Source organism: Colias croceus, chromosome 17 (genome assembly GCF_905220415.1).
Source record: "Colias croceus chromosome 17, ilColCroc2.1".
Classification (NCBI taxonomy): domain Eukaryota; kingdom Metazoa; phylum Arthropoda; class Insecta; order Lepidoptera; family Pieridae; genus Colias; species Colias croceus.
Genome location: NC_059553.1, coordinates 8248873 through 8273408, shown reverse-complemented (window position 1 = coordinate 8273408; position 24536 = coordinate 8248873). Strand labels below are relative to the sequence as shown.

At 35.1% G+C, this 24536-nt stretch overlaps 1 protein-coding gene and 1 non-coding gene across 2 annotated transcripts in view; one reads left to right on the top strand and one right to left on the bottom strand.

Annotated features, from left to right (window-relative positions):
- LOC123699318 (dynein axonemal heavy chain 10) overlaps positions 1-24536 on the bottom strand; it is a 55674-nt gene that overhangs the window by 30022 nt on the left and 1116 nt on the right. Inside the window, exons 5-51 of the mRNA XM_045646245.1 lie at positions 24129-24359; positions 23798-23929; positions 23639-23709; positions 23407-23488; positions 23072-23196; positions 22697-22871; positions 22088-22234; positions 21857-21949; positions 21125-21315; positions 20663-20861; positions 19892-20139; positions 19560-19704; positions 18736-18849; positions 18392-18572; positions 16406-16552; positions 15881-15963; positions 12740-12866; positions 12093-12335; positions 11589-11758; positions 11322-11509; positions 10933-11094; positions 10440-10640; positions 9976-10267; positions 9568-9693; positions 9226-9462; positions 8864-9117; positions 8411-8559; positions 8150-8259; positions 7766-7944; positions 7231-7426; positions 7025-7122; positions 6808-6943; positions 6646-6732; positions 6427-6569; positions 6175-6353; positions 5840-6022; positions 5490-5615; positions 4769-5022; positions 4213-4401; positions 3823-3995; positions 3106-3271; positions 2587-2745; positions 2329-2423; positions 1779-2036; positions 1378-1537; positions 994-1092; positions 509-632 (exon numbers count right to left, since the gene is read on the bottom strand). Of these exons, the coding sequence (XP_045502201.1) occupies positions 509-632; positions 994-1092; positions 1378-1537; positions 1779-2036; positions 2329-2423; positions 2587-2745; positions 3106-3271; positions 3823-3995; positions 4213-4401; positions 4769-5022; positions 5490-5615; positions 5840-6022; positions 6175-6353; positions 6427-6569; positions 6646-6732; positions 6808-6943; positions 7025-7122; positions 7231-7426; positions 7766-7944; positions 8150-8259; positions 8411-8559; positions 8864-9117; positions 9226-9462; positions 9568-9693; positions 9976-10267; positions 10440-10640; positions 10933-11094; positions 11322-11509; positions 11589-11758; positions 12093-12335; positions 12740-12866; positions 15881-15963; positions 16406-16552; positions 18392-18572; positions 18736-18849; positions 19560-19704; positions 19892-20139; positions 20663-20861; positions 21125-21315; positions 21857-21949; positions 22088-22234; positions 22697-22871; positions 23072-23196; positions 23407-23488; positions 23639-23709; positions 23798-23929; positions 24129-24359 (7627 nt within the window). The remainder of the gene's footprint in view (positions 1-508; positions 633-993; positions 1093-1377; positions 1538-1778; positions 2037-2328; positions 2424-2586; positions 2746-3105; positions 3272-3822; positions 3996-4212; positions 4402-4768; positions 5023-5489; positions 5616-5839; positions 6023-6174; positions 6354-6426; positions 6570-6645; positions 6733-6807; positions 6944-7024; positions 7123-7230; positions 7427-7765; positions 7945-8149; positions 8260-8410; positions 8560-8863; positions 9118-9225; positions 9463-9567; positions 9694-9975; positions 10268-10439; positions 10641-10932; positions 11095-11321; positions 11510-11588; positions 11759-12092; positions 12336-12739; positions 12867-15880; positions 15964-16405; positions 16553-18391; positions 18573-18735; positions 18850-19559; positions 19705-19891; positions 20140-20662; positions 20862-21124; positions 21316-21856; positions 21950-22087; positions 22235-22696; positions 22872-23071; positions 23197-23406; positions 23489-23638; positions 23710-23797; positions 23930-24128; positions 24360-24536) is intronic.
- Positions 841-959, top strand: LOC123699411. Its single transcript, XR_006752518.1, has one exon. It is a non-coding gene; the product is annotated as a 5S ribosomal RNA (ribosomal RNA).

The following is a 24536-nucleotide window of genomic DNA, read 5'->3' as shown; positions in this document are numbered from 1 at the left end:
GAGCGTGCCGCGGCAGCGGCCGGCGAGTGCCAGAAGCGACTTTAGGGCGATTCCCACTCAAACAAAAAATAAATCTACGTAGGTTAAAAAACTATTAAACTTTTATTTTTAATATCCAAATAGGTAGCGAGGAGCGAAGCGACAAGCGTGTTAGGTTAACTCTTGAACTGCCGCCAGAAGCGACTTTAGGGCGATTCCCACTCAAATAAAAAAACTACGTAGGCTTACACTGTTTGTATTTTATTTATGTATCGTAAATTTTTTGTTATTATCGTCTAATGCTTAGTTAAAATGATTTAACACCAATTCCATACATTTTGAGGTTAGAATAGGAAAATTGATTTTTCTCCAAAACTATTGGTTTCCTAACTTTCCCCTTTTGGGGGGAGGGTCCCCCCCTCCTCCCCCCCCTCCCCTCCCACAAAAAACCTATAATACGTGCGGCAGTTAACTAAAGAAACCCAATAAATGTCTTCAGTCTTTTAATTAAAAACTATCATTAACATACTCGTGGTGGCCTTCTTCTCGGTGGTGTCTTCAACCAGCATCATGGGGCAGGCCTTCTTCACGTAGTTATCGAAGTCCATGCGGCCATTGTCTACTATCGCCGCGCCAAGGCTATTGTACATCGACTAAAATGGATATAAAACACAATAAGGATTACAATAATGCAACAGTAAGTTTATTGTTTGGTTATATGTCAATGTTTTCGAAAATGATATTATGAAAATATTAATTTTAAAATAATTTATGTACATTAAGTATCTAACACCCATTTTTACAACAAAAAATAAATTAAAATCGTACTAAAATAAGATTTGTAATTTCACATATCAGAATGCCAACGTCCATACCACGTTGAATACACCGGTTCTCGTCCGATCACCGAAGTTAAGCAACGTCGGGCGCGGTCAGTACTTGGATGGGTGACCGCCTGGGAACACCGCGTGATGTTGGCTTTTTGATTTTTTTGTTTGTAATAATTATACTCACAATCATAAACACGCATTCGACGACCGTTCTGTCTATTTCCTCGTTGCTATCCTCCCTGTTTGGTAGAAGACCGCTGATCATATAGCAGAGCTGGACAACCTGTACCAGATAATATTATTAGAATACAGTGGGTACCTTATTAACTAACGTTATTACTGAAATGTATGTAAGAAATTCAAGAACTATGAACATGACAAAGCAAGAATATGGAAGCGGTTAATCTACTATCTAAAATAAAAAAAATAATAAAAAAAATATTTTTTTCAAGAAACAGGTACAGCATTATGAACTAGTGGTAAACTGTGTTTCGAAGGCCAGTTTCTTCCCAGTCTTTATATCTATAATATTATATTTATCTGTAGCAATAATTCCATGGATATTTACCAAGTTGAGCGGTGTCTGCGGTACAATGGTTTTCAACGGTGTCTGCTGCTGCAGACCGAATAGACCAAAAACGATGTAATTGATAGCGCCCGGCACGTAGTGTTCAAAGAGACCTGCCATTTGCTCGCGTTCCTCCTCATTATTTCTACCACGGAGCCATCTAGGACATTATAATATATGTTTGTTTCAATGGCATGAATAAAATGTGAATAAATATCATGTTCAAAGTATTGTATGTGTTCTAAAATTGATACTATTTTTACCACAAGAACGATTTAATGTTTTAGAACACCAAAGAAGGACTAGCAGATACTTCTTTTTGTATAGGCAGTGTCATATCCAGGAGAGCAAATGTGAATGTAATATCAGCGCATAAGTAGCCTCATGACGTCACAACTGACCTGTTCCAATACGGCTCGTATCCCAAATTCTTCGGGTCCACAAACACCATACCAGCTCTAGACACTGTCGCCGGAGACGCATAGTTCAGGTCACCAACTTCAAACAGCAGAGCACAATATGGCGCGAGTCGGATTCGTTCACCATTAGCGAGTGTGAGCAGTTTGTTATCATCCATGACTGAGTTCATGTTCTCAATCCAGAGTGCATCTACATCGCCGTCGAAGAGGGAATAGCGGCGCTCGTCCTTTTCTGCTGGTCTGTTGGGTGAAATCAACATCAATTCATCATGAATTGGTTTCCAGTAAAGTGAGATCTATTGCTTTTGGCACGTAACATTATTATAGATTTTTTGACTGTGTCTACTAGAAATTATACCTCTATTCATCTACCTGCTTTCACTAAGTTAATTATAAATCATTATTTAAATTAATGTATTCCATTTGACGACAGGTAAAAAGTAAATTAGAAGTCGTATATACTAATTTACTTTTTACCTTATATTCAGTAGCAATGTGTAGTAACTATAATTAACTAAAATATGAATCAAACCTGTTCATTTCTCGAAATATTTTTGAATAAAGACCGTCAGTCCAGTCTCTTGTTACTGGATCTAAAATTCCATACAATTCGATCACCGAACACGCCTGTAAAGTCCCATAGAAAGAGTGAGTTTATTTTTTGGAAAGTTCCAATACTTATTTAAATACAGCGGATGGTATCTTTAGAGACCTTTTTTTTTAGGTATTTATCAGTTTTAAAGGACTTACTTGCCAACAACAAAAAAACGAAAAATACGTAAAATCTAACCTTCGGATTAACAATCGTTAGTTTAGTTGGTAGTCCCAAATTAGTTTGTGCCTTGACTAATGTCTGTAATATCACAGTTTTCCCTCCGCCAGTAGGTCCAACCAGCATCGTGCAGTGTCTCGTCATCATTGTTTCGTACATTTGCACTATTTTATCAACCTTTCGTGAAAATGTTACATACTTAAATATAAATTTAAAAAATCATAATATAAAGCAAAGATTATGATTAGATTATGATAATTAATATTTTTAGTTAATGTGATACGTACGTACGTATAGAACATTGTATATTTAAGGGCTGATTTTTCAATCGTTGGTTAAAACTTATTCATCGAATAAAGTATTAAACTACCATTTCAAAAATGTATTCTAATTGTCCGTATTCGATAGTTTACAGGTGAAATTTTAAAATGTTCGTGTAATACTTTATTGGACGGATAAATTTTAACCAAGGATTGAAAAATCGGCCCTAAAATAGACGTTGTTACCTGAGTAACTAAACAGCGTTTCTATATATACCTGATGCGGTAGAACAATATATCCATCTTTTTCCAAAACTTCCACGACTGCCGTATTGAAGTCTGGATAACCAACGCGGGGACATTCCAGTCCAGGGAATAAATCTTTTATTAGACCAAGAAACAGCGGTACATCTTCGAAAACAAACTTTGGATGGTTCATATCTCTAAAATATTATGAAAACGTTAGAAATTTATCAAACTATAATTTAGGAGATGCGTTACTGATATTGGGGAAATGGAAAAAAAAGACGTGTGGCACTCAGGGACTGCCGCGGTAAAGCTATTGCATAGCATGCCTTCAAGCCACACCTCCAAGCCCGTCGGAGTGGGGAGCGTGAGGTTTTTTCGTTACGGAATTTCTCGATTCGGTCCCCGCGCTCAAGGCCCACGATAGAAGCTATCCAATATCTTAATATATCAAAATCATGAAGATGAAAAATTTAACAGCATTGCGGAGAACGCAAGAAATATTATGCGATGTCAAGAAGGAACTTTAATTATTTTTTAAAGAACATAAAAATTTATTTCTACACTAGGCCGCCCCGGCTTCGCCCGTGGTACATATTTACGTTTTCTCTACATAAGAACCATCCTCGTACTTCAAGGAATATAATAAAAAAGAATTAACGAAATCGGTTCAGCCGTTCTCAAGTTATGCGCTTACCAACACATTTTGGGATTCATTTTTATATTAAAGATCTATTGTAATACTAACCTGAGTGCTCTCATAAGCACCATAATTTCGCTAAGTCCAGGTGAATCTCGTCGAAGTTTACCCGCCATTCTCAACACTGCAGTCAGTGCTCTGAGACCCCAGTCGTAGTGGGATTGTTTTGATAGTTGCTCCCGCGCCACTTTGTATAAGACTGTCATTTTCTTTGCCAAAACCTAGAATCATAGTACGTATAATATTATTCTTCGCATACAATATAACTCTAATTTCAACACATAATATATTAAGAAAGCTTCACAATACAATTATGCAGATATCACCAGAAATCTGAATGAAATGACGATTTTTTTCACTGGTTCACAAAAATTACATACAATGCATAGTGGATTATTGAAAACAAGTTTTTGTATAAAATGGCTTGATTGAATTTACCTTCGCTGTCAAGAATCCATCAGAGAAGAGTGATATCTGGCAAATCATTTCCAAATCGGGTAAAATGCACACAACAGGTCTGAACAGCGCTTTCACAGATTCCGGCAGTTCAGTGCGGCCCGCGTAGCCCGGGTTCATGGTGATGAAGATACCGACTTTGCTGTCCATATCGATCTCTTGTCCTTCAAACTATAATACACAAATTGATGAATAGATGATGATGACACATAAATATGTCTAGTAGGAAGGACTTAACCTTGCTGCATTAACCATGACCATGTGACTAAAGTAATGTGAAAAAAATAGAAATTCTTTCTCCAACTCCAATCTATAAAGAGATTGGCTTGTAATTTGTAAGATCCGTAACAGTAACATGATATTATAATGATAGGAAATCAGAATATAAAAATAAGAATGATAAGCCTTTTTTTGAGAATAGGGAAGCTGTAAAATATATCCCGAAAACCTTACAGTTACGTGATAAAGGTTTTGTGTCTATATATCCAATCAATACAAAAGTCATCCTAATCACGTTAAGCCAAATTCAATAATTCACCGTGAACCGCTTGAGCTTCATCAGCAGTGCGCTCCGTATGCACTGCAGCTGCGTGGATATGACGGACAGCACGCTGATATCAATCCGGTTGAACTCATCAAAACAACCCCACGCCCCGCACTGGCACAGCCCCGCGAGGATCTGTCCCACCGCGCGGAAGTCCATGCCCTCGCCACAGTTGGTCACTACGCAGAGTAGACCAAGTGCCTTGGCTAGGTCCTTCGTGGTTTCTGTTTTGCCCGTGCCCGCGGGGCCTGTGGAGTGTGGACAGCAAAAAATACAGGTAGGTACTTTTATTTTTGATCAAGTTTTGATTGAAATAAAATAACAAGTAGTTAACTTAAAATTTTTGATGTTGGGAACTCTAAATCAAGAATTTACAGGTCGAACGGCCTTTTTGTGTATTTGCGGAAACTAGATCTTTATGAAACTAACAATATTGTTCGTGCTACAATGCTAGCATAATTTTGAAATTTTTGTATTTAATTCTTGTTCTCCAGCCTATGCTTGGATGATAATTTGTGAAGGGGATGTTATCTAGTTAACTAATGTATTTGCTTCTAGTGCTATCTTGACTTCTTTCTTGTATTACGTACCTTCATTATTCATTGTTTAAAATATTGTGGAAGGTGTGGTCACTAATTTAATTAATGACACCGTGAATGTGCCTTTCAAAAGATTATGATGTAAACTATGTGCTAAAAAATTTGCACATTATTACCAGCTGGTGCTCCTCCGAGTTGCATAGTTAGAGCCTGTGTGATGGTCAAATATATTCGGTCAGTTAGCGGAGTGATCACCAACCGTCCGTTCAGTCCCATGTATTCATATCCGTATTCGAAGACACCTTGGAATTAAATAAATCTAAATAAATTTACAACATGGCAGAGTGAAATAAATAATAATATCTATAAATGGTTGCCTTGAAGAGGTGGCTACTAAAGACATAAGGCCGCTTTTGTGCATGTCTCTTTGCATATGTTTGTCTTTTTCCTATTATAATGGTGTACAATAAAGTATTTTCATTTATTCATTAAAACTAAAATAATACCAATATTGATTCAATTATACCAGTGCATTGCTTAATCCAGAGATTGTCATCTTTCTTCAACCAATAGAACCTAAGTTGGCTTTCCCATTCAAACTCGGAAGCTTCCGTGATATTGTCCCTCACGAAACCCTCAATGATATCTCTAGCGTGCACATCGATCGTTGTTATTGTGCGGAATTTGAGACGATCGTTTGATGATAGATCTGTTTGACACAAAGACAAGTAACAATTTAGTAATTGCGTTTTGTCTTATTTAAGTAATTTTATTGTCAATTTTAATGAACAAGTAAATTATTATTGCATATAACAATAATGGTTCATTCATAAAAATATTTTTAAGTCGTTAGGTCCTTACCTTGTCTGACTTTAACAACCAATCCATCTAGCTGTTCGTTTTGCTGCTCTAGATGTTCTTTCATAGCCCGTTTATTTCCTTTCCTTATTCTTATGAAAGTTTCTTCAGTTTCAGCGGTCCACCATATGCCATTAGCAGCTAAACACACCATGCCAATGTACTCCATAATCCATTCCGTTCTGAAACAACATTATACATTTATTTACATCACCAACATTTTTGATCAGTGAATTCATAAAAAAATGGTTATACCTTGGTACTCGCCAATTCTTTCCGTAGTAGAAGACTGCCTTTTTGGTGATAAACTTGTTGGTTCTTCGCATTTCTTTAAGCACTAGATTCATCCAGTCTTCAACTCTGCCTTCCGTGTAGACGACATATCGGAAATCCATTATCTATGAAAAGACAAAAATAATATAAAGTTTTTGAATTATTTGTATCGTAAATTTTCCTGTAGAAAATACCTCGTACCTCGCCTTCAGCAGAAATCATTTTGGCTGCAACTGGTCGATTTGTATGATCCACGTATAAATCCAGAGCTCTTATGTTATCAAACATCTGAAAAATTTGCACATTTCAAAATTCATCTGTGTATTGAGAAGTTCGAAAAGGCTCTTTTGTTTGGTTTATTACCTTTATCATATGTTCCTGTACACAGCTACATTCGCTACTACCTAGAATGGATAGAAGCTCATCCGTCGATATAAAGAAGAACCGGGGAAAAATTCTGCGTTTTGAATCCAAGTACTCGTTCAATGACTTTTGACACCTATTAATAAAGAAAGTAAGAAATTTGATATGAAACGGTTTATTTTTTGAAGAAACAAGATATGTTTGGATTTTTACTTACTTTTGTAATCCTAATCCCAAATTTATGAATTCCTCCAATCTGCCACCTATTGTGCAGCAGTCTACGACGTTTAGCCTCTTTGCAGTATCCAGCATAATCTATACAAACACTTATTTTTAAGAATATAATAATAATAATATCATTGTTTATGCAGACACACATTAATGTTGAGTTACACACATGATTGGGATTCGAGTCAAAATTACCTTCCTAAAATTCTTGTCAATATCATCAAATTTCTTCGCCTCTTCAGGCAATTGTGTCCTTATATCACCACCAACAAATATCCCCTCTAAATATAACCATTTTCTCTGAGTCGCCATCCACTCTTCAATTACTTCTGATATTAATGAAAGACGGCGTTCCCATGTCTGAACAACTGTAAGAAATGGGCCGATGAATCTGAAAAAAAAAATCAAAAGTTTTCAAGCACTTCATCACTGAGTGTGGCTGTCATTTATTTATGTGTCTATGTGCGAAGTTGTGTGTAATTATGAGGAGCTGTTAGTGGCTATATATAGCTGTGTGCAGATGTGCGTGGCTGTGCTTGCCTATATCTGCCTGTAGCTGTGTGTAGCAGTATAGGTATCGACGTGTGAAGCTGTGTGTAGATGATAACGGTTATATGCAACGGCGTGTAGCTGTCTTTGGGTAGTGTAGCTGTGAGTAGCTGTGGTTTGCGGTGTGGCCTGTTTGCTGTATCTGTGTCATGTCAGTATCAGTGTCAGTGCCAATACGCACTGTGAAGCTGCCATGCTCTGCAGCGACATAGCATCATCGTCCAGCTTGACCGTAATCTCGTCGCACGGGTTGAGCGTGTAGCCGCGGTCCTCGCCTCGGTTGAAGTGTCGCGTGACCGTGAACGCTATGTTAGCCCATGTCTCTTGGACGTCACGCACACCGCGTTCTATTGCTAGCTCCTGGGGATTAATATTGGAGCATGTTTTAAAGAAGAATTTCAAGGATTGAGATTGGATCGAATATATTTTAATCTTGAAGAAATTAATTTGAATCGAGAATTGAATAAAATTGAATTGGAGTTTCAAAGTTTATTTTATATATAGTTATTTTGTAGATGGTGTGGTTGTGTTCTAGTGTTTAATTATTATAGATGTTTTAACTTGCCTTGATAGCGTGGTTGACGATTTCTTCAGCGACATCTTGGTATTTGTGTAATTCCATAGCGAACATATTCTCCAAGGTAAATCGTTCGGGAGACATATCGAATGTCTGACCTATAAGAAATATACATTTTGCTTTATCATATACTTATATCCTTAAATATACTTACAACATTAACTTTTAAAACAACTTTTTTATATTTAAAACCTGGTTAACAAATTTATTGATTTAGTAATTACATAAATTCATTTTCTTAGTCTTTACCAGTCTTAGCCATGAGTTCCTTCCAATGGCGCTCTCTCATCGCCTCGTTCTTCAGCGACACCATGAGCGGAACAACACCCTTAAATTGTTTCATCTTCAGATCAAGCATGAGACCTGTTGACGTTAGACGCACTGCTTTTGGTAGTTTTCTGTAATCATTAGTTAACATGCAATACGTCTACTAAGTAAAGAACGTTTAAAAGTTTACTTGGAGAAATATGAAGTTGGTAAAAATTATCGTAATAGTTTACAAGCATTCACGTGTTTTCTATTAGTTAAAGTATCGAATATTTAATAGGCATAATAGGGTCATTTAATAAAACATTTCTTCGGCTTGAAATTATTGGTGTTAGATATATTATATTATTAATATTACTTCATCATCATCATGAGCCCATATATTATGTTCCCACTGCTGGGACACGGGCCTTAATATTACTTGGGTTTAAATACCTGTATTCTTTGAAGAACTGCTCAATTCCATCTACTAATGCTTGAGGGTTCAAGTTAACCCACAACGTCTTCGCCCACAACTCTCGCGCATTCTTCTGCGCTTTGTATATTTTATACACTTGTTCCATTGCTTGAAAATCTGTTTTAGCTCGGTTGAAGTTGGAGAAATCAGCTAATGGATTGTCAAATAATTGTTCCGCCGCTTGTAGCATTTTTTTACGATTTTCAAGTTCATCGAAGTGTTTAGTATATTCCTGTAAATTGAAAAGCGATTAGGTATTTAATTTAAAAAAAAGCTTTTATTAGGACCTCTAATTTAATTTCTAAATCAGGTTTGTTTTGTCTGTACACAACAAATTTACCTCCATCAATATCAATCCTCGATCCATATCATCGCCAACAGTAGCTGGTCCTTCAGAGTCGAACTTTTCAACAAAGTCGTCCAACTCTTTTAGGAAGTTAGATATTTCGACTACATTTAGTTTAGAGAATTTTTCCTTTGTCTGCTCGAGGGTATTGCCTCGGAATAGTGAAGTTTGGCACAGAGACCCCCAGGAACTTTCTAGGTTTTTAGCAAACTCGATATCATCGTCTGAAACCTAAGTTACAACATAATTTAGTTTCAGAAACTTGTTGATTTTATTATGTATATTTGGTATCATATTTTTTTTATTAAATCCATTTTATATAATAAGCAGGCTTACATCTATATTATGTTGTCTCAACATATTGAATATCTCTTGCATTCCTCTGTACTTAACTTCGGCTGTAATAGTCAATTGAGCCACTTGAGCAATTGCAGCCATTACTAGTTTGAAATCTTCCAATCCCTTGATGTTCATATTGATAGTTGTCCGAAGGTGCTACAAATATTTATAAAAATGCTTGATTTGCATGTTATTCAGGAGCAATTAAAGAAATTTATACATAACGTTCAACAATACATTTATTGATTAATCAACAGTAGGTACTCAAAGTGAATAACAATCAAGTCAGAAGTTTTTGACATGATTGGGCAGTGAATAAGGTATTCATTAAAACTGTTATAAACTGTTCAATATCAACTATACTGTATATAAACTCTATCACGGAGGACTGCAAACAGTATTTACCTCTATTTGATTTTTCAAGTCATACATATTCATTCTAGTTTTCGCGGCAATACAATGTCCCAGGATATTCTTCCATTCCTGCGCATGATCCTGTACTTGTTTTATTATTGGCCGTAAATTAACTCTTATCGCTCCAACGTCAACAAATTTAACATGATTGTGCAAGTCAGCTATTATGTCTTCAAAGAAAAAGAATTTTTCGTCGTATTTGTGGATCTGTTCGTGTTTTTGGATATATTTCTCGCAAGATAGATGTTTGTCGAATGCCCATAGGTGTTGGTATTTATGCCACCTGAATTAAGTTAAGTAAGCTGATATTTTACCGTTGTAATTAATATAAATGAAATAGTAGTAGTTTATAATACAGATTTAGAAGAACGTTTTGTACGCTCCTATGATAAATACTAAAATGATTATAAATCTATTGATATAAATATATAGATATATAATCTGTCTTTACTCACTTCTGAATATACGTATTAATATCTTGCGTAAGCCGATAGATCGTGTCTTGAATGAGTAGCGTCATATCGTTAATAGAAACCACCCGCAGCACATCCTCAAAGTATGAGAACACGTAAAATTCATTGCCGGTCGCTTCAGCCACTCGTTGTGGTGGACACGGAAGACACGTGTTCTTCATCCAGCGAGGGAATGCTGTTAATCTACACAAAAAACGTATCATTCGGAATAACCATAAAATAAGAATAGTTTTAATACGCGTTTTTTTATCTTAAATTATTACACCATTTTAAAGTCTATTCATACATTTTCTAAGTCATTACAACAAAGTATGAATAAAATATAAACTTATAAGACGGAAAGGGAAAGAAATTAAAAATAGATAGTACCTATTGGCATTCGAATTTACTAAGAATTTTAACGTTATTTGATCATAATTTATTCAGATATTTTGAAGAACCAGAAATGCAAACAAATACCAAGGCATTAAGTAACCTGTTCAAAAAATGCTTAATATTATATCCAAGGATGTTGCAAACTTCAGCAGGAGTGGGTCGCATGGTAATATCTGGTGGAACCAGTACAGCATCCACTTGGAACAGCGGCGTCTTCTCGCTGAGGGACTGTTGGAAAGCCTCTAAGTTTTCTAGTGTTAGCCTGGAGATAAATAAATTGGAAGAAATTGAGACATTAAGATTGATGCACTGATGGAACAATCAATATTTTTTTGTTGCAGACATTCTTTGGGGTTACATTTCGCATTTGAATATTGTAAATTAGTTTTATATTTTGTACTATCTATTGATAGTAAGATATTCTAAATTCAATTTTAAAAGAAACCTCTCGTTAGACAACATCATTTGAATCATTTTCTTAGGACTTACGTGACCAAACACTTAAATATCTTCTTTTCCCAGTAGGTATAATACGCCGTCATAACTGCAGATCGTCCTGTACTTGTTCCCAGGATTAAATACTCCAGTTTCATTAGGATAGGACCAATACGTTCATATATGCGTGATAACATAGCAATTCTTTCTAGACGTTCGTTTTCAACTTCGACAAAGTATGTCTGAAATTAAAGGCAAACGTGTGAAAAACAGGACTTTTTCTATCACTTGCATAAAGTATGGTTTATTTAAAAAGTTCACTTTGCAAGGATAAAGCCAAGTATCATCAGGTTCTTTAGTCACTGGATCGATATAATTCGTCGGCTTCACAAATGGGAATAGATCGAATTCTTGCAACTGATCAATGAGAAATTGAATCTCTTTCTCCACCATTTTCAATTGTTGGTAGACCGCCTGTAGCGAGTTTTGGCCTGAAATAATTTTGTAGAACGTATTACTGTGACTTGCCATTTGTGTTATTAATTATTGAAAGATTATATTAATTCATAATATTTAGTCTATCTGAGTTTAGATAAAGGTCACATTACTATTTCTAAGCATTGATTTTTTCATCGAATTCGTCATAATATTTATTTAGTACACATGAGTATAAAATTATGAAGAAGTTATCTAGTAGAAATGTTTGTTTCATATTGTAAAATAAAACAATGTACTACCGTATAGACCACAAATTTTATTCTATTTTTATAATAATTGTACATGTCTACTATCAATTTGAAAATCACTAAACCTATCGATATTAACCTTTAGTAATATCTTTGATATAATCATTAATGCCCAACGCAGTCCAAGTTATCCTCGTCAGACCAGGCAGGATATGTCTCTCCATGTCCAATAAATGCCTCTTCATCAAATGTGTCTCTGATGGACTCAATGAAGTTGTACTGATGTTGTACTTCTCAATGATTATACCTAACGCTTCTAGTTCATAGTATAATCTCGCCTTTTGCATAGCAACGTCCCGAATGTTGGAGGGAAGGTCGAATCCTGGAAAATAAATTTTGACCAACTTTTTTATTGCTTCCATTACATGATTGTAAATTTATTAAAGCACTAGCTTTCCACCAGCAGCTTCGCCCGCGCAGTCAAAGAAAAACCCGAATAGTTCCCGTTCCCGTGGAATTTCCTGGATAAAACCTATCCTATTTCCCGGGGTAAAAAGTAGCCTATGTCCTTTCTCGGGTATTAAAATAAATTCATACCAAATTTCATGAAAATTGGTTCAGTAGTTTTGGCGTGATTGAGTAACAGACAGACAGAGTTACTTTCGCATTTATAATATTAGTATGGATTTTATTCTACAAACAGTACAGTATATTCCAGCTTTATTAACATTTTTAGTATGGGAAATTATTTAGTAACTTCTTAACCAATTTAATTTACATTCTTACCTAATTTTTCCATTAACTCTGCTTCATGAATTACCAAAAATATGTGCTTATCGAAATTGGGCTGAAATTCGAGACCATACTCCTGCATAAGTTTGTGGACGGTTAAATCTCGCCATGTGACATCAGTCTGAAATAAAACTAGTTGTGTAATAATACCAGGGATGTAACGGAGGTAGTTTTATCGGAACCGAAATCGGAATCGGAGATTTCAAATTTGGTTTATCGGAATCGGAATCGAAATCGGAATCGAAATCGGAGGCGGGGTCAGTTTGTTTAAGGACAAATAAAACATGATTTATAGTCAATTCTTTTCATTTTTATTTTTTATTATAAAATAAAAAAACAACTGTGAAAAAAAATTGGCATAATTCCAAATGAACAAAAGATAAAATTAATGAATTTAAAGTTTAATTAAAATTAAAACCCAAAGTAGCGTGTTACATTTGGTGACATTACAATAAATGAACAATAGCTAAAGCAAATTAAATCAAAATGGACTCCAGAAGTAATGTATTGTACTTTATGAACAAAAGCTTTGATGCTTTGTCCCCATCCAATCTATTTCTTAAAGAGTCGTAAATTAGGCCAGCACCACTAAAAAGTTGTTCGCTAGCTACCGAGCCCGGTGGACATGACAAATATTGCCGGGCAATTGATTGTAGGGGCTGGAATTTTGTATTTCCATTTACTTTCCACCACAAGAACGGATCATCACTAATACTTATACGTTTTTCTTTATTGTACTCATTTAGCATACTTTTCATTACAACAAATTTGTCAAAAACTGCATATCTTCCAGATGTTGTATCATCATCGTCTTCTTCACTATCACTACTTAACAATATATTCGACAAAACTGTTTGGACATTACTATGGCTAGCTTCTGCTGGTAATTCCATTCTTGCCCGTTTTTCTACAGGAGCGCCAATATTATCAGCCTCGTTTTTAGATGTGTCTGCATCAAATAGTGACATTATTTCAGTTTCAATTTTCTCTTTAACCACTTCATTAAAAAATTTTGTTTTATACCGAGGATCTAGATAGGTTGCTATTGCAAAGAAATTGTTTGTTTGAAGGTCACCAAATTTGGAATTTAATTGATCGACGGTGCATTTTATTATACGTTTAAATTTTTCATTCGTATCTTGTTTACTGGCTTCAGTTTGTATTGTATACTTGAGTGTGTGTATAAGTGGAATTACTGATGAGATACTGGCGTTATTATCACTCATATTTCGGGTAATTTCTTCAAAAGGTTGAAGTATAGTCACTATTTTTTAAGCTGCAGCCATTCTTCAGGAGACAACTGAGAGATGTTGTGTTTACATGCGTACAGGCATAGAGAATCCTGTATTTTAATCATTCTTTCCAACATATAAAATGTACTATTCCACCTAAAACAGATTAATTAATTTAATTAACGCTTACAATTTACACTTATATACAGTATAACTTAAATTAAATTAATGATAAAAACTAAATATTTACACTCATTATAATCAGCGTCCTTATACGACGGCAAGTTTGAATAAAAACTATTTAGTAGTTTTATTTGAATTTATTGTATTAGCGTGCATATATCTTTGATTAAAATATAATCTGGACTAATCTGGAGGTAAAAAAAATAAATGCACAAATTAAAGAACTTACCGCGTACTACAATCCTGTTTTACACTCAAACATTCTTGGTTGAGTTGTTCCTTTTGTATTTTATGCAGTTCAGTCTGAGCTATTTGGGAGTGATTAAAATGCGTCGAAATTTTTTTGCACTTCGATAATAAGGCTTTAATTTCTTCATCAGAATCTAACAATGTTCGCACACACAGTTGCAACTGATGTACAGTGCAACTGACATCAGGTAAGTCGCCGAGTTTCATTGCTCGTATCATATTAGATCCTGAGTCGCGTACAAAACAATGAATTTTCTCTTTTATGATGCCCCATTCCATCAACATACTGTTAATTTCTTCAAGAACTAGATCTCCTGTATGTCTTCCGTCAAATGTATGGCATTTTAAAATAACTTTTAGCCTTTTAAAATCTCTATTTATGCCATGCGCTGTCAGACTCAATAAAGACACATTCGAACTTGGTTCGGTCCAAATGTCTGTTGTAAATGAGATCTTTTCAAATTGTGTGAGCAAATCTTTAATTTTTTTAGCTAATGTTTCATATAAATGACCACAAATATTTTCCGTAAAAAATTGTCTCCCCCTTAACTGATAATTTGGCACAGTAAACAGCATAAGTCGTCGAAATCCTATACCTTCCACAAAATTGAAGGGTAGGTCTTGCAAAACAATCATTTCCGAAATTAATCTGTCAATTTCCTTAGATTTAGCATGAGAAGTGCACCATTTTTTATTCTTCAGCAAAGCTTCTTTTAAAGTCATTTGTTTTTTAGCATCCTGAAGGGGCGTCGAAGTCGAAGGCTGTACAGTATCTTTTTTTTCAGTTTCTGACTTAATGAATTCTTCATATTCAGTGGCATGGACAGACTTCAAATGACTTTTTAAGGACGTTGTCGTACCTCCCTTTCTTGAATACGTCTTCATACACAGTTTACACTTTGCCGAATCTGAATTAACTTCATTGAAGTAGTTCCAAATACAACTGGACTTAGGTTTCATTATCCCACACAAAAACAGATCACTTTCATTGATAATAAGCCGCAAAAATCAAAACAATTATCTATAACCTATAAACGTGTCTTGGGCGTAACAAATAATAACAACTAACAAGTGAAAAAATAATTGATGATAGAGTGCACGTAGTGGGGGTCGGGGGATTCCCCGCGCGACATGTATGAACCTGTTCGGCACAGGCCGTCGCGCGCCGCCCGCTTTGTTTCGTTCGACCTCCGATTAACATCCGATACAAAAGTATCGGAACCGAAGTCGGAGCCTAAAGTGTAATAATAATCGGAAGTTCCGACTTAACGGAACCGGAATCGAAGCTCCGTTACATCTCTGAATAATACGTGTTATGAATAGGGATATCTTTTCAAATGAAAACATTTGAGTTCACAGTTAAATATGAACTCTATTTACAACCCATAAAGTCAAAATTTCGGCGATGTTCAACTTTATTTAAGTTTTGAGATGTTTAAATAAATACGTGAAATGAAATATAAACAATTACCAATCCTTCTTTAGCCAGTAGAGACATAGAACTTGGTGAGCGTACATTTTCATAATGCTGTCCTGGTATTCTCATCAACATTACTGAAAAGAGAATAATCGTAAATTCTTTCACATTTGCATTGTTAAGTTGTATCAACCTATCAGCAAATTTCAAAACAATTAACCTTAGTAAATACTAACTTGTGTTTTAATTTACACGAGTGTTATAAATTTAGAAAAAAAAAGACGTGTGGCACTCGGGGACTGCCGTGGTAAAGCTATTGCATGCTATGCCTTCAAGCCACACCTCCGCCCGTCGGAGTGGGGAGCGTGAGGTTTTTTCGTTACGGAATTTCTCGATTCGGTTCCCGCGCTCAAAGCCCGCGATAGAAGCTATGCAATATAGCTTATACATTTTAACGGATTTAAACCTTACTATTATATTTTAATCTACGTTAGCAAGCAGTTCCCCGCACCATACAAATTTTAAATTCAAAAAATTTCAAAGCCTTTTTTTAAACTTATTCTTTCAGTAACTACATACACGCTTTATCCCTCCGTCGCTTATCCGCAATCTCCTTGTTAACAATATCAACAGGCCGGAGAGATAGAACTGAGGCCTTCTTTCTAGCGACGTGTGCTTTTCCCGCTGCTGTCAGTTGCATACCGCGTTGGGCAGATGGTGCTGCTTCTATATGAGCAATTACTTCGATATAGGTATTAATAGAAACTTCTAGAGGTTTTATGTACATGTGATTAAATAAGGACATATAGAAAAGTATTATTACTGTAAGTTTGAAAAGGCCTTACAAACCATAATATTTATTTATTTTTAGAAGACAGTAACAGAATGCAAGTCAGAAAAATTTACCTGTAATTATTGTTAGTAAATAAATAATAATCAATCGCTAATTAAAAAAAATGACCAGAATTTAACTTTTGTCAATATTTTACTAAGATATTGTATGTATTGTTTAGACTTTAGATAATATTCAATACATAGAACAACAATAAATTTAACATCTTAATTAGTTAAAACAGTCACTTGTTTAATTTGACCAAATTAATATCTTCTTAAATATAAAATTTCCGTGTCACAATGTTAGTTACCATACTCCTCCAAAACGGCTGGACCGATTTTCATGAAATTTTCTGTGCATATCGGGTAGGTCTGAGAATCGGTCAACATTTATTTTTCATACCCCTAGTAATAAGAGTAAGGCAGAATAACGTTTGCCGGGACAGCTAGTTAAATAACGGGTCCGCCAAATAACATTTTTTTTAAATGCTATTAAAAAAAAACTACTAAATATTTTTTCAAATTTCTTTTTTTATTTGAAAGTACAATCCTTCCGGTTAATGATGGAAAATAATTTCATTCAAATGGCTGCCTCGGCTGGCCATGCAGTACATTATCGATTGTGTGCAGCTGTAATTCACCAATGGCTTCACGAATTCCTTTAAAGCGTCAATTGTCTCTGGCTTGTCGGCGTAACACTTATCTTTGACGGCACCCCACAAATAATAGTCCAACGGTGTCAAATCGCAGCTCCGAGGTGGCCAAACGACATCAGCTCTGCGGCTGATAATGCGATTTTCAAAAACAGGGCGCAAAACATCAAGTGTAGCGTCGGCTGTGTGGCACGTTGCGCCGTCCTGTTGAAACCAAATGTTGCCTATATCCTCCTCTTCAATTTCTGTGAACAAAAACTCGTTCAACATGGCCCGATAACGATCGCCATTGACTGTAACGGCGCCACCTTGCTCATTTTCGAAGAAAAATAGCCCAGTTATGCCTCTGGACCAAAATCCGCACCAAACAGTGACTCGTTTTGGGTGCACCGGCTTTTCAATGAATGCGTGCGGGTTTTCTGTGCCCCAAATGCGACAATTCTGCTTGTTTACATACCCGCCAAGTTCGAAATGAGCTTCATCTGAAAAGATGATTTTTTTGGCAAAATCCGCATCTTCTGCAAGTCGATCGCAGGCCCACTTAGCGAAGCGAAAACGCATTGGATGGTCAGTTGGCTTCAACTCCTGAACCAATTGGATTTTGTACGGCGTCATACCAAGGTCTTTACGCAAAATTCGTCTCAATGATGTCTCCGAAATGTCTAATTGTTGAGAACGACGGTGAACTGATGTTGATGGCGTTTCACGCACACTATCGGCCACAGCAGCAATATTCTCGGGTGTACGCACTGTTTTTGGCTTTTCACGCGTTGTTTTATCGATGAGGATGCCAGTTTCTTTCACTTTTTTCACAAGGTAACGAACATACGGAGCTGACGGTGCTTCATTTCTTCCAAAATCCGTACGCAATTTTCGCACACATTCTGCAACATTACCATGATTTTCAAAGTAATGTCGCAATATTTCCCAGCGTTGTTCAAGCGTATACACAACCATATTCGTTCAGCGGAAGTATAAAACTAATTATCTGTCAAATTAGGCATGAGCTAAGTGTTGCCATTCACGAAATAAGCACTAGTTGAAAAAAAAAAGTTAGATGGCGGACCCTGTATATTACCTTCCTCCTTCTTAAAAACAACATGGAGTATATTCTTCTTCATCAGGTTGTCCACAAAGAGCGACGCACCATCGACCCATTCCTTGTACTTCGTCTGTTCGTACTCCTTGATTAGCTTCGAGAACGCTTTATATTGTAGGAAAGCTTCTTTCTTTTGCTCGCATTCGTTAAGTTTTTCTATCTGAATTTCAAAGAAATTCGATTATTATTAAAGGTTTCCAGTTATTAAAATAGTGTTCGTAAAATATATATATTTTTTTAATCTTGTTGGTTCATCATTCTATAACTGAATTGATTAAATACTGATCCTTAACTACCAATTTAATATTAACTTTGATAAATACCTTTTGAAACTTCATGATCGGTTGTTTCATCTTATTAAAGAGCGCTCTTGCCCAGTAGATCGCGCCAGCGACTGGTGGATGATTACGTAGCAAGGGTGGGTTTTTACGAAACCGCTGTAAGTATAAATAAAGTAAGCATTAAAAACTTCACAAAAAAAACCCACAACCAAAAAATAAAATAAAAAGTGAACACTGAACAACAGAGCAATTAAAACAAATTGTGATCAAAAATATGAAAATCAAAATAGGTACCTAACTAACTATAGTCGAGCCAATTTAATAGGCAACATTTGACGTCTATCAATTTTATCTTCGAAGAGAGGTAATCTGCTTAAAAACATCGATTAAAGTGAATTAATCGATACGGACTTGAAACATTTGTCAATCGAATTTATTAATTTATGAAGATTTTTATTCACAAGTAATCAATGCATTCAATTCTAGATGTCAGATTTCGATTTTTAGAGTAACATCTCTGGTATTTAAAAAGAAAAAAGGTTTATTGACACAAAATTGTAGCGACGTCAGTTCTTCAATTCAGAAATTGTTTATTATGTTTAGAATGGTTTATCAGTAAAATGAAATCTTAAAATTACTTGTATCGGTCATTATTATTATAAATATGTAATCGTAATTGAAAAAAGTTAAGCAAATGTGCAGTTCTAACAAAACGAAATATCATGTTATTCTATGTCGTCGTTACTAGGTTACGTTGTTGAATTTTGTTGAACTGTCAAATGTTGCCTATTAAAATGGCTCTACTTTAGTAACGTAAAAAGTGAACTCCAAAAACTTTAAAGTAAGCAGGAGAAAATTATTAGTACCGTAAATTTGTCTTCAATGGCGGTCAATTCCTTGATAAACTGTCGCATAACGAGGTCGAACTTCGTTGCGAGCTGACGTTTTATCGTATCTCGCAAGTCGAACTCTATAAACTTTAATAGGACGTCTAGAGCCTCTTCCGCATTTCTAAATTAATTGAAAACAAATTTTATAAAAAGTGTTTAATAAATATTTTTGATGATAAGACATATTTTGATATGGACTGAATCAATAAACATATTCACCGTGTTTCTAATTAATCATAAGTAATATTTATAAAAAATTGCAATGAAACAGGAAGGTATAAAATAAAATAAATATCTCCTAAACTCACCGCAAATTGCTGAAACACGCATTAATATAGTTCTTAGCCTCCTCCTCAAGGTAACGCACTTCGGTCCAGAAATCGCTCATGATCACGTCCCAATTTTCCTTATTGTCAAACACAAACACGCTAAAGTCGATCGTCCGTATTGGATAGACGAGATTCTTGACACGTTTCCGAACGTCGTCGATTTGAGTCGGATCGCTGATAATGGACTTGAGCTCCATACCGAATATACGCTCGAAGTCTATTAGCACCTGAACAATTGAGTGTTGTGATTACTTTGTATTGTTGAAATAGCAAAGTTATTGAAGACATTACTTTTAACGTCTGTTGTTGTTTGTTTTATGTCAGGAAATAAGACTAAATATCAATAATTGGCTGGGTCAAATTTAATGGTTAGTACTTAATTCCACTAATTTTACTTTATATATTTACGTAAGACAGATTGTCTGTGTGACAGTTGATCTGTATATACTTAACAGATTTCCGGCTGTTTGGAAGACCATTTGAAAACTGCCCACTAACGATTTTACTTATTTCTATGTAGTTTTATAACAGCTACCACAAAAGTTTATCAATGCAATATTTTTAAAAGATTTATCAATATTTATACAGCATACCCCCAATTCCACTGCACGGTGCTGAATCGGTTCTGGCTTCTTTGTATAATGCGTGCCACATTTCCATGACCGATTGACCAGTCCCGTGCGGGAAAAGCATTGCACTTCTTCATTTTGGTTTGCGGTCATAATTTTTGCACCCATATTATCATATTACCTGTATAGCATCGCCCAAGTCGCGTCCCACGGTGCCGATATAGTCTGTGCGCGTGAACAGCAGCGGCTGGTCGAACTCCCAGCGCGCGCCCTTCCCGCTCAGCTCGATGCCGCGCCGAGTCTCCTTGTACAGCGCGTGCCATGTCTCCATTATCTTTTGACCGGCGCGGGCCAGTGAGAGCACTTCTTCATTTGGTTTACTAGCATAATCATAAGATTATGTCGTCTATATATGCTAAGTTTTTTGTCGATTGAGTTATTTATCTTTAGATGAAGTTATTTATTATTAGGTACATTTATTTTAAGGTGTTCAACAGGTTTTTATAGAAGATAATAAGAAAACAGAAGCTTGCTTTTATTTGTTAAAATCATCATCAAATTTTAACCAAATGATTAAAAGAACTGTTAATAGCGGGACTAATAATAATACATATCTAACTAAAACTTCGATACTTAAACTTACTCAAACAACTTATGCACATTAAGGAATCGTTCCAGTTTATCGCACAAAGCCCAGGATATCCGAGCCATCAAGGGCACCATAGTTTCATCTGTCCGATAACCCTTGGAGAGCACCCACATCATGTAGATACTCTCCACTAGTTCCGGCAATATATCTATCACTTGCTGCAGTGGTGAGTCGTCTTCTATTACCTATATAATATAAGGAAAGTTGGAAATTGACATTTAAGTAAAATAACATTCCAGTAGTTGTTTTAAATTTCAATTATATTAAGTATGTTCATTTTTTCAATTATGTTGCATTTTGAAAAAATTTGTTGAGTTTGGGGCTAAAATGTACTTTAAGGGCCGTCGAGTTGGGCAACGCAACAAAAAAAAAAAACAAATGTCAAGATGGTTGCTCGAAATTGTATGAAAAATTATGAAACTTTAATATATAATTTCTAAAAAACTATAAATCTCCGCAGGTTAAGATTTTATGGGTCGGTTACTTAGGCATAGACCTTTCTTCCAAAAAAATTTTGGTTGCCCAACTCAACGGCCCTTAAAGTACATTTTTACCCTATCGTATGTCCCGGGGTAAAAAGTAGCCTATGTCATTTCTTGGCTATCAAATTATCTATATACCAAATTTAATGCAAATTGGTTCAGTAGTTAAGGCGTGATTGAGTAACAGACAGACAGACAGAGTTACTTTCGCATTTATAATATTAGTATGGATTGTTATACTTACAGTAAAGAATCTCATCAACGTGGAAAGGAATTTCAAGTTATCTCCTGCTAAATTATATTGTTCTAGCAATCTCTCCTTATAAATGTTGAAGCCCTATAATTTTATTATACAGCATGAGAAGTAATTCTTAATGATGAATGAAGGTGAATACAATACAGGACATTGACGATACAAAATATGAGTAAGATAGATCAATTTTAAACAAAAAGTTCAAGTTCAAGTAATATTTACCTCTAAATAAGTAGAGTTGGCTTTTTCAAGCAAAGCCATAATCTTCACTACCATTGGTTGCTTCAATTGCTCCACAAGTAAGGAAATTTCTGCATCTCTTTCACGCCAGTACTTGTACTCAGCCACCGGTCCTTCTCCTTCTCGTGTCTGAAAATTTGGGATTTAGTAAAAATTCCTGATAGTAAATCCCTATTTTTACTATTTTGTTAGCTATAGTCATTTTACTACTATTTTCTTCCTATAATTTTGTTTAAAGATTTCAAAAGAAAAAAAACATTGCAATTCTTCTTAATTAAGTACCGCATGTTCATCGTTCATAAATTTTCCTTTTCACTAACTATACATTAATACATTAATCCATACTAATATTATAAATGCGAAAGTAACTCTGTCTGTCTGTCTGTCTGTTACTCAATCACGCCTTAACTACTGAACCAATTTGTATGAAATTTGGTAAAGATATATTTTGATACCCGAGAAAGGACATAGGATAGGTTTTATCCTGGAAATCCCACGGGAACTGGAACTAAGCGGGTTTTCTTTGAAAACGCGGGTGAAGCCGCGGGCGGAAAGCTAGTTATTTATAAAACTGATAGACTTGATATTTACCTTTCCCAAACAGGCAGATATCGTGGAATCTATATGCGTCTGCCACATAATAACCGCCTCTTCCAACTGAGCTACAAATTCCGGATCATTAACATCGATATGCGCATGCGGCTCTGTTAGTGCTGGTATATTTGGCATTGGCAGTTGTATCTCACCCTCTATGTGTTCTATTGTCCTGAAATTCGCTAAATATTGTGAATCGTCAATATCTTCAATTGTTTAAGCAACAGAATCTTCGCTTATATCACCTAAGTCTTTAAAAACAAGGTAAATACTAGATCTAACTTTGTCGTCACTGACTGAGATAAATTACGTCAGATTTTCACAGAATTTGAGTATATTTTAACATTACTTAAAAAAAATACTTTTATTTACCAATCAACAATAGAAACGAGTTCGCTTATATCAGAGATAACTTCTTCCGCCGTAGTCTTTTGCTTGTCCGCTTTCTGTGAGCTTTTAGCTGTTTTCGTCAATGGTATATCCAGTGATGACGTCATCTGATCAATTGAAACAAATATTAAATATTAATATTATGTTTAAATTGAAAGCTATTATAATAACTAATTTCGGTAAAAAATATAAAATTTGTATTGTTTTAAAAGATAAGTATCTTCTTTTATACATATTAGGAAATATAGTTAAATAATAGTTGACATAGAGTTTCAAAATACAAAGGTGGTAACAATTTGAATAAATAATTAACTTACATGTGCTGTAATTGAAGATGTTGGCCTTGTTATACTATGTTTATGAGTATGTGTAAAGGATTCAGAACGCATATTTTTCATTCTGGAAGATATAAGAACATAATAAACACACCGTAAATGAGTTTATAAAGTAATGTTATTCTGTAAAACTTTACTCTTAAAATTTAAATCTTAAAAATAGGAGTTTAGTTGATAAAGGAGTGAATTCTAATAACTACAGACTTATTCTTACCGCCTTTCCGCATTTTCTCCTCGAGCAATATTAGACATCCTTCTGTAATCCGAAGGCCGCAGATAATTAACCTGCGCAATAAAGAAATGTAAAATATAAAATGGATCTAGATTTTAATTTGGAATTCTATATTCAACATAACAATCAATGTGATCTTACATCAGATGCAGTTTCATCCATTTTATGGTGTTCGCCAGCAAATGATATTTGCCTGGACAGCATGGCGTGCGAGGATTGCGCATTCATTGTGCTTATTTCTCGAAATTGCCTCTCGAATAGTGGTATGTATGCCTGAAGAAGAACACTCCTTTTCAAATAAATCATAATTTTAAATTAGGATTATTAGTTTAGTGTAAACTATTTTGCAATTCTAAAGCTATCTGAACTATTTTTTTCGTACTTAAAAGTATTTAAGATAGAAACACCACTAAACCATGTTTATATCTTTATAAACCTCACAGACAATCAAAATTATAATAACGTCACAAACCTCTTTCAACTGTAATCCCAAACTCATCAAAACCTTTCCATTAACTGAACCCAACAAAATATATTCTGACATTTTCAACTTTGTGAGTCTTTCTGTTTCAAGAAGCGGTATCTCCTCTTGAGTTTGCCGCACAAAATATATGTATCGACGATTGCGATTCGCCACTTGTGGAGTGAAAGCTCCGAATATTGGAACTAGTTTTGGATATTGAATTATACGTGGTACTGATCTCTGTAAAAGTAATAAACAAAGTAATAAAAATTGTTTGTCTTGTTTTGTATGTCTTGGTTTGTATACAGTGATTTTTTTTAAGGTTCAACCGTATAGCATATTATTTTTGTTTGCTAAATTATTATCAGGTATTATTAAATTATAAGGCTTGACATCACAGTTCGATGCGAATTTGGC